The sequence below is a fragment of the Tupaia chinensis genome, unplaced genomic scaffold (assembly GCF_000334495.1).
Source record: "Tupaia chinensis unplaced genomic scaffold, TupChi_1.0 Scaffold000422_1, whole genome shotgun sequence".
Lineage (NCBI taxonomy): Eukaryota > Metazoa > Chordata > Mammalia > Scandentia > Tupaiidae > Tupaia > Tupaia belangeri.
The window spans coordinates 190,547-200,570 of NW_006159927.1; the positions used below are offsets into that span (position 1 = coordinate 190,547).

Genomic DNA, 10,024 nt, shown 5'->3' on the forward strand with positions numbered 1-10,024 from the left:
AAGAGTGACAGAACACAAAATAACCATTGTAAAGTAACCACTTCAATGGCATTTAGTACATTCATAATGCTGGCCAACCACCAATTCAACATCTTGTCCCAAAACATTCCCATCACTCCAAAATGAAGCTCTAGACCCATTTAAGCAGTCCCCCCTACCCCCCAGCATAAGGTCAGATTTTAATCATTGATATTTTCAGATCACTCTACAATCAAATCAAGCAAAAGTCTGTCTTAGGGTAACATACCCTTTTGTAACTGTTGCCTTTAAACTGAGACATCTGTGAATTCAAAAATTCAGTTCCTCCCCAGATAATCAGTTTTTGAAAAAAATGAACAGAAGCCAGCTTCCAGATTTCCCATAGGGCACTAATCAGTGGTTTTCAAAAAATAGGGTACTGTACTCAAGGATGTTAGGAAGTATGTGGGAGTGTTTCGGGTTGTCATAAAGACTAAGGGGGCACTATAGGCAAAGTAGGAAGAACTAGATAAACAAAACAACCTGTCATGCAGAGAGAGAGCACCATTCAATTTTCAACTGTGAGCCTTCTGAGAAATATGTTTTTTTAAAGTTATTATTACTGCTTATTTTGTTACTTTGCATTCCTTATTCTTTGAATTCTTTGAACACCAACTGGGAAATCTTTCCACATACAGAAAAGTGAAAAAAGGTTTAGTATTCTAATCGTGACTTAAGTGTTATTTCTTCCTAGAGGGAGAGAAACAGACACCCCCAACAGTCTTCAGACCTTAATTAGCCCCAAGTCTCAGCCAACAAAAATCATATGTGCCTGGTGTGCTCAGGAAGGTCCTATGATTCGAACCCAGGACCTTTTCCATATAGGTCCAGTTGCATTACTGTTTGGTCCCATGTTACTTAAACTTTATATTATCATTTGGCTCAAGAGATTTTGACAATGAGTAAACAGTACTGGGCTTGGACTATGAGTGAAACTGAATATTACATCTATTTAGAAAATGCTATGCAGCTGTGGGTCATTTGCTGGGTTTCCCCCAATAGAACTGCCAAAAAACAAAGTGAAATGAAAATAAACAGTACTATTTGGAAATGAAGCCAAGTATATTACATATTTTTATTGCCTATCTTCAACATCTGTTCTGTAACATCTGAAATGCTGGCGTTTTCTATTCTGTTCTTTTTGCACAGCAAAACACAGGATCAATAATTTACTCAAAAACTAAAAAGCAAAGGAATCCTTGTATTTTAAAAAATACATGTATTTAAGTGGTTAGGGCACTGGATCCCACATGGCCACACCTAGTGGTTTGCAACACATGCCAGGCATGTGTGGATGTGTGTCCAAAATCCGAAAAGGACGGAGAGGTGGAGAAGGAAGAGTGGCATGCCAAATATCCTGTGGGCTGCTTGCTTTCTCTCTAATGAGAGCATGCTTCCTCTGAGAAATTTAAAAACAAAACAAAAACATACATACTAAAGGACTGATAGGCAAAATGATATATCTGAATTTTCCCTCAAACTAATACGGGTCTAAGGCAGCAGAATAATACATGAAACAAGCCTGGCCATGAGTGGGTGGCTACTGAAGTTTTAAGATGAGCCTGTGGGAATTCAATGCATTTTCTTGGGTATTCGAAAGTCAAATAAAAAACTAGTAAGACAAAGAAATCGTAATAAATAATAAACATATATTTTAGTGATAAAAATCTAGTTTTTTGATCTAAACAGGTATCCCTAAAAACTCAGGGCATTAATTGATCTTTTAGGACTCCTAAGAAAGCAGTCACACAAACATCCAGTGATTCAGTAAAAGCATTTTTAAGATTTCACAATTCCTCTTTAATTTCATGTCCAGGTTCCCCATTTCTTAAATTGTGGCTATTTGTAATTACAGACATTGACAACTTCTTCAAAATCAATAGGGTGGCCAATTTTGAAAAGTGGTTGTTGAAATGGTATGATAAAGATGTCTTTAAGGACAGTTGAAAGGGAACAAACTACAACAACTGAAACTCAGAGGGTTAGCTAAATGACCTGTTCAACATCAAACAGCTGATCTATGGTGGGATGGAGACTGACCCTCACATTCTTCTTAGCCACTATATTGAACTGCCCTTGGAGAAGTCCAATCCTTCACAGCGAGTATAAAATCAGAACCCTAAGAGGGGTTATAGAACAGGGCAAATACAAATTATTGTTCATTCTTTTTACTAAAAACATGCATTTATAAATGTTTAGTAAGAGAAGTGGCCCATACTGAAGCTCAAACTGACTAATTTCCTTAGAAAGAAAGAAAATTGCTGCTGCTCTATCAACAGAAGTATAACAGAAATACATCACACCTATTATCACTGCACACATAGCTAGAGACAGGCACAGTCTAAACATTTCTTTTTTTGCCTGAGGCACCAACTTCATATTCAGAACCTAACGGTACTTACAGAGTATTAAGAACCTAATAACTTAAATCTCTATACTGCATATCACTGGGCAATAAAATGGGAAAAAATAAATTTATATCATCTCTTACCCCTTAGAAATATTAAGTTTAGTAGGGTGAAGCAAAGTTCAGGACTCCAGAAGATGGAATGATGAAACTTTTCTAACCAGTTGGTTAGTTTCCTCTGCTCCCCAGGCAAGGCCACAGATCATATAGACAGATGCATAGACTTGTTCCTATATACACATGTAATTTGAGACATTGCTTAGAGCCCTCCTTAAAACTATAAAATAATTGGTAAGAGGGGACTTACGTAATTGCAACATTGCTCCCATCTATAACAATGTGCTTCAAATCCGTTCTCCCTGGTTCGTTTTTTAATTCCAGCTTGTAGGGTATTTTTAGGGTATCTCGAAACCTTTGAACCCCCGTAACTGAGGAATCAATATGATCAGAAGGTCCTGCCAACCTTGAATCAGTAACTGAAGGTACCAGTTGGGGCAGCGGCATTGGCGGAGAAAGGGGTGGACAATTTGGCTTAGACTGAGGAGAGCTACAACATCCTGAACGTTTTTCACAGGCAGATTTCATATTATTTGGAAGTAAGGGCTCTGCTTGCTGCTGTAAACCATTTTCAGGAAAGCCTGGAATTCTTGGCTGGTGACTTGAAGGTCCCCTTGAAATATAATTAACTTCTTTGGGACTTGAAGGGGCAACAGAGGGTGAAAGGCCATCAGTTTCAAGGTCTACGTTACAAACGTAGTTCTGGTTTGAACGCCAGAGCTCATGTTTCTGTTCGATTGGCACTGTTTTGAAAGTACTAATCCTGCAATTTGAGGTACATGGTTTAGCTTCTACTTTGAATGGTGACTGAGAAAATTTTTCGACCATATTTTGCTGCGTGTGAGTCTGTGTTTTCTTTGGAGTGCAATCTGTTGTAAGCTCGTTCATACTGCAAACACCTTTATTTTTGGTTTTGTTGGTCTCTGGATACACAGTACCAGGTGAAAATTCTCTGTCTTCTTGAAACCTTTTATTTTCTTTTTCAATTTCCTCTAAAAGCAATAATGGTTCAGTAGATGGTCCATATTCCCTAATGACCTTTTCAACAATTTCTTGGGAATAGCCCATAGTTTTAAAGAAGTTTACGAGGATGTTGTACTCCATCTCCTCAGTAGTGTCTTTTACATCTGGACTTAAATTTTCAGGATCAGTAGAAGGATCCGATAGGTCAATGATGACATTTCCGGCTGAGGTCTTACCATCATGCAAAATCTCTCCTCCTTGAACATTTTCCAAAGAAAACTGCTTCTTGGTATGTCTTTCTTCAGAATCAGAAAATCTCCTTTTGTGACAAATTCTCTCTTTGGAAAGCACCTCTTCATCTGGAGCAAGACCATTTATCGGAACACAAAGCACATCTGGTGAACTAGAAAAGATTATGTCCATTTGTTTTGTGAGCTCAGAAACAGGCGTCCCAGCTTTATTTCTTGCATCTTCCTGCAAAATAATTTCATCTCTAGAAATATTCAGCCCTGTGGCAGCATTCTGTGTAAGCTCTGTTTGTTGAGCATCCCTAATTTCAATAACATCATCATCTCCTGTTTCAAATAGATTCTCCTCACCTTGTGTGAGTGTCAAAAGTTCTTTTTTTAAGGAAGTGGGCAAAATCAACAAATCCATTGTATAATTGTCTGCATGGGCTTCAACAAACTGTTTGAATTCCCTTTTTATCTCAGATTCTCTCTGACTGGTTGGTAGGTTCTCGTTACTCTCAAAGAGCTTTATAAACTGCTGGATGTGACTCCTCGCCATAACCACAGCCTCGGCACTTCCTCTGATGCCAAGAAGGCCAATGTCCAGAATGCAGAGGTCGGCACAAGTATCCTGAATCAAGCTCTTCAGAAACAGGCTCTGTGCCCCAACAAAAATGCAGTGCATGGCCTTGGGGTAATGTTCTCTTTCTTCTAGTTCAGGTTCACAGATTCCTTTAATATATTCCTGTAATGAGAAGATAAGAAAGTATATCAAAGCATCATACAACACATGAGTTACATACGTAATTACAGACGTCAGGCTGATTTTTACAAAAATCACGGACATGTTTATAACTTTAGAAAAAATGTCATGTTTTAAACCAAAAGTTAAAAATGACAAATATAAAATGCCTAATCAAACTTCACAGGAATAGGAAAACTTATACAAAAATCTAAAGGAAGGCATCTGTTGCACACTGTGTATCTTGCCCAGTTGTACGGTGGATAATCTCAAGGCTGAATTTATTTATACCTATAAAGAACATACATCTTTGCTTGCTGCCAGTCATTTGTTACTACTATGATGAAAACCAAGAGATAATATAATCAAATAATTTACTCAAGAACAAATCTTTAGCTTTGCCTGCTACCACCACCCTTAATTTCTAAATATAAAAATTATTTGTACACTTGGTTTCCAGATTTCTTGAAGGCATTTAGAAAGAAAGAAAGAAAGAAAGAAAGAAAGAAAGAAAGAAAGAAAGAAAGAAAGAAATTTAATTTAAAAATCACACAGGGTGAGGAGAATCTACGTGAAATAGGAGATAATGGGCCAACCTATTAGCTCAGTAGTTAGATGCTGTGCACTGGAAGTGGGATCCCACATGGCCGACTGCAGTTCAAATCTTGATCCTGGTGGCTTGACAAACAAGCCAGGTACATGTGCACGCATGCTCAAAATCCTAATGGGAAGGAGAAATGCAGGAAAAGAATATCACAGTACAACCATGCTCCACTGATGGGTGATCCCCCTCAACCCCACCTCTGGCAAGCCTATCCACCTTCTGGCAATTAAAAAAGGAGAAAAAGAAATACGGGATGATGATGTTGAAACTACAGATTCTTAATAAGAATTCACACAGAACACTGCCACAGGGCTGAATATTTTGAGTTGAAACTTTTGCTGGAAGATGCAAAAAGTAAAGACAAGACTCCATTTCTGAGCTGACGAAACAAATGGACACAATTTCTTATCTCTTCTGTGCTTAAGAAAGGAGAGGTATGTGGGGCCAGCAGGTGGCATGGTGGTTGAGGCACTGGATTCCCACATGGCTGACCATGGTTTGAGTCCCAGATCTGGTGGCTAGCTTTCCCACTTTCCCTCTTTCTATCTCTCTCTGGTCAAATTAAAAAATAATGGAAATGAATAAAATTAAAAAGTAATTCTTTAAAAAAGAAAAAAGAAAGGAGAGATGTGTACCCTCAACAGGGTCCCCTCACACCAATCTTCTGACCCAGTGCCATCCAGCCACAGATCATGGGCACATGCACAACTGGCACATTCAGGGGGATCTCCAGACATGATCCCAGAATCTTCCCACGTGAGTCAACACCAACAGCTACTGCTACGCCACCATCCAGCCTCTAGACTGCTTAGATTTAATATAGACCTAAGCACAAAGAACCAGAGAATGCTGGCCAGTACTGCTGTTCTAAAATACTGTTATCAAAAGAGGCCTAAATTGGACCAGCAGTTAGTGTAATGGCTATGTCGCTGGACTCCCACATAGTCGACCACGGTTCGAGTCCCGAACCCGGGTGCTTAAACACATGCCAGGTGCATGTGCATGCGTGCGTGCGTGCCCAAGATCCCAAGAGGAGATTGCGGTGTGACCATCTCCCCCTGAGGAGTGATTTCTCTTTGTCTCTCTCTGTCTTTCTGGTGAGCACACGCACCCTAAAGCAAAAACCTCTCCAAAAAAAAAAAAAAAAAGAAAAAAAAGGCCTAAATGAGGTAAGAAAGGAAATGGGCTTTTTTAGCCGGTAAGTTGTTATTGGCAGCATACATGTGAACCAAGCAAGGAAACACACACATGTGAACAGTGGAACATAAATATTTATTAATAACTATGGCTTTCAAGTCAATGTATTAGTTTCAAATTCCAGCAACATGACTGATATAACCTTGTTCAAGTCACAAACCCAGTTTTTTCAATTCTAAAATAGAGGCAGTGAAGCATGGTTATGCTCCCTGGGAACTTCTCACTTTCCCTCCCTCTATCCCTCTGTCTGTCTCTGGCAAACATGTGTGCCCTAGGGCAAAAACCTAATAAAATAAAATAAAATAAAATAATAAAATAAAATAATGCTAGTTATATGTCTAAGTGTTCAACCTGGGTAATACCATCAGAATAAGGTTTTCCAAGTTGTACCTACTGTATACTTGCTGTGCTGATGAACACACATCTTCAATTAGGATTTATTTATTTACTTAACTGCCAGTAGGTTGTATACTTGCCAGAGGGAGGAGAAAGCACTCCATTTGGGGGGTAGGGATTCCCCTCTCTTCCATTTCTCCATCCTATTGGAACTTTGATCATAAATGGACATGTATTTCAAAGATTCGAGCCACAGTTGGCCATGTGGGTTCTGATTCACCTTAACCACTATAGGTCAGTCTTGCTGTTAGAATTTATATTTAAAAACGTGTGCAAATTCCTTGTGTGCCTAATATTTAAAACTACTAAATCTCCCTGAGTAGGTAACACACCAGAAATCTGATGGAAATGTCACAGAATAAAAAGCTCAATCTAAGTAGTATGATGTTTAGCACTGATTTCTTTTTTTCTACATAACCTTTTAAATACACCTAAAGTGTTTGTAGTCCTGGTACTGAAGCACGGAGATAATTGTTGCTGGATATAAAAGCTTTTTTCCATCATGACCTTCCTGCTTTACTCTCCCAGCTGAGACCATAGGTGTGTGCCACAACTTCCAGCATCCCTGAAGATCTCCACATGAGCAACATTTGGCTAGCACTTGTTTAAATTTATACTGTATTTAGGTTGTGGCTCTAGGTTATTAAAAAAAAAAATTCTGAAATAATTTTAATTGAAATAATTATAAGTTCAAGGTAGTACAAAAAGATTCTGTGCATTTTTTACCTGGTTTTCCCTAATCACATCTTAAATAATTATAGTACAGAATCAAAACCAGGACATTTACACTGAGATAGTTTATGTAAAAAAAAAAATACAACTATTACAAATAAGGATGCTTTGAATGAGTACATGCAGGTTTTTACATGGACTCAAGTTTTTGTTTCTATGGGAAAAATGCCAGGAATGCAGCTGCTTGAGTAATATGGTAAATGCATATTTAGCTAACCAAAGACTACTGATCTATTTTCCAGAATGATTATACTATCTTTACATTCTGTCAACAATATACGAGAAACCCAGTTTTCCCACAACATTGCCAGCATTTGATATTATCACTACTTTTTAGTTCAGTATCCTAACAGGAGTGAGGTATATCATCATGGTCTTAGTGATGGCAGGCAATGCTGCACATCATCTACACATCTTCTTGGAAAATAATCTGCTCACTTTTTTTTTGCACCATTTTCTAATTGGATTGCTTGTGTTATACTGTTGACTTTTCAGAGTACTTTGTATATTCTCTGTGAATCTTCTGTCAGATAGGTGGTTTGGTTAAGCTATAGTTGGCCTACATATCCAATTAACAGGATGCTTTGTGACAGCAAAGGTTTATGATTTTAAGGAAGTCCACCTTATTAATTTCTTCCCTTAACATGCCCTAGGTCCCTAAGATTTTTCCTGTTACCTTCTAAAAGATTTACATTTAAATTCATGAGCTATCGTGAATAGATTTTTGTATATGGTATAAGGTTGAGGTTCACATTTTTTGTTAGTGGATATCAAATGGCTCTAGCATCATGTTTTTTTTTAAGTTTTTTTTGTTTGTTTGTTTCTGCCACAGGGTATGTGCTCACTGGAGAGGGAAAGTAAAAAAGCACCCCCAGGGGAGATGGCACAGCGCAATCCCTTCTCCTCCATTCTTTAGAGATTTGGGGCACCATGCACACACTCCTGTCATGATTTTCAAGCCACCTGGTCTGAGACTAAATCATGGCTGGCCATGTGGGAGTCCAGCGTCTTAACTACCGCATCACCTGCCAGCCCCTCTAGCATCACTTCTTGAAAAGACAAATCTGTCAAAAACCTGTTAACCTACTAGTGAAAGGTTACTCCTGAGTTCCCCATTCTACCAGTCTATGTATCTGTTCCTTCATTAATAACAATTTTGATTACTATGGTTGTATGATGCCTTGAAATTGGGTAGTGATTGCTCTTGCTTTCTTTTAAATTTTTTTTCAGTTTCTTTAGTTATTTTACTTTTCCATACTATCTTTAGAATAATCTATGTCTACAAAATGTTTTGCTAGGATTTTAATCCACAATTGTGTTAAACGTGAATACCACTATGAGGATTACTGACATTTGCTGAGTTTTAACCATGAATCTGGTATGTATCTCCATTTATTTAAATCTTTTTTTGCTTTATTTCTTCAAAATTTTTATTTTTTCCCCTTTCGTTTATTTATTTCTTCCATGAGAGAGAAACAAAGACAGAGAAAGAGAGATAAAGACAGGCACCCCAACTAGGTCTTCACCTTGTGATCAGCCAGGGTAACAGACAGGGGCACACACGTGCATGATTAGCGTGCACAGGAAGGCCTCAGGATGCAAACCCAGGAACTTACCATATGGCATCAGCATCACAGAGTGCTGTGTTTATGCCACTTTAGCTGCCTAGCATTTTCAGAGTATTTAAGTCTTATACATGTTTTGCTATATTTACCCTTACATATTTCTCTTTTTAAAAAATTATTCAATTTTATTTATTCATTCATTTTAATTTGACCAGAGATACACAGAAAGAAAAGGCGGAAAGTGAGAAAGCAAGACACCAGGTCTGGGACTCGAACCCTGTTCAGCCATGTGAGAGTGTCCAGTGCCTTACTACCATGCCACCTGTTGGCCTCCCATATTTCTCTTTTTTGTAACCGTATATGGTATTGCATTTTTAATATTAGTTTCTAGATGTTCACTGCTATACAGAACACAATGGATTTCCATGTATTTATCATGTATCCTGTGACCTTCCTGATCTCACTTACTTCTAGTCCAAGGATTTCTGTGTGTAGTTTCCTGGGGAATTTCTATGCAGTAAACTGTCATCTACAAGTATTTCTTCTTTTCTTGATTTATATACCTTTTATGTTTACTTTCTTGCCTTACTGCAGTGTCTAGAAAGTCCAGCACTATGCTGAAGAATAATGGTGAGCCCCGCGCCAAGGCGGTGGCGGGAGGCGGGCCCCCCGCCAAGGCTGCGACCGGCGGCGGGTCCTGCCCCCCTCCCCCCTCTCCGGGGCGGATGTGTGGTCTCCGGGCCAGCAAGCTGAAGCCGAAAACAAGGATTAAGAACTTACAACCATAAGCAACAGAAAGAATCTTTAGCTGTCTTAAACCAATTGAGAAATATACTGCATAGAAGGATTTTCTCTACCTATGGACAGTGAGAAGATGATGGTTACCAGCCCTGCATTATCTTAGGGAAGAACAGGAACTACCCTACCATTCTTAAGGAAGCCAGATACCCGAGGATAAGTCACGCTGCAGATCCCCACAACACCATTCCCGCTAATTACAAGATGGCTACTGTGCCGCATCAACTGATGGTCATCTCTGCTTACCAGAACCGCTTTCCTGAAACTGTATTCCATGGAGACTCACCTACAGTTGCGGAACTGCACAAGACCCAC

General features: G+C 38.8%; 1 protein-coding gene across 1 annotated transcript in view; it reads right to left on the bottom strand.

Moving 5' to 3' along the window:
* Nucleotides 1–10,024, bottom strand: part of N4BP1 (NEDD4 binding protein 1) — a gene marked incomplete at its 5' end in the record, with an annotated part of 67,580 nt that overhangs the window by 18,822 nt on the left and 38,734 nt on the right. The window contains 1 exon segment of the mRNA XM_006154793.2: nt 2,733–4,420. Coding sequence (XP_006154855.2) covers nt 2,733–4,420 — 1,688 coding nt within the window.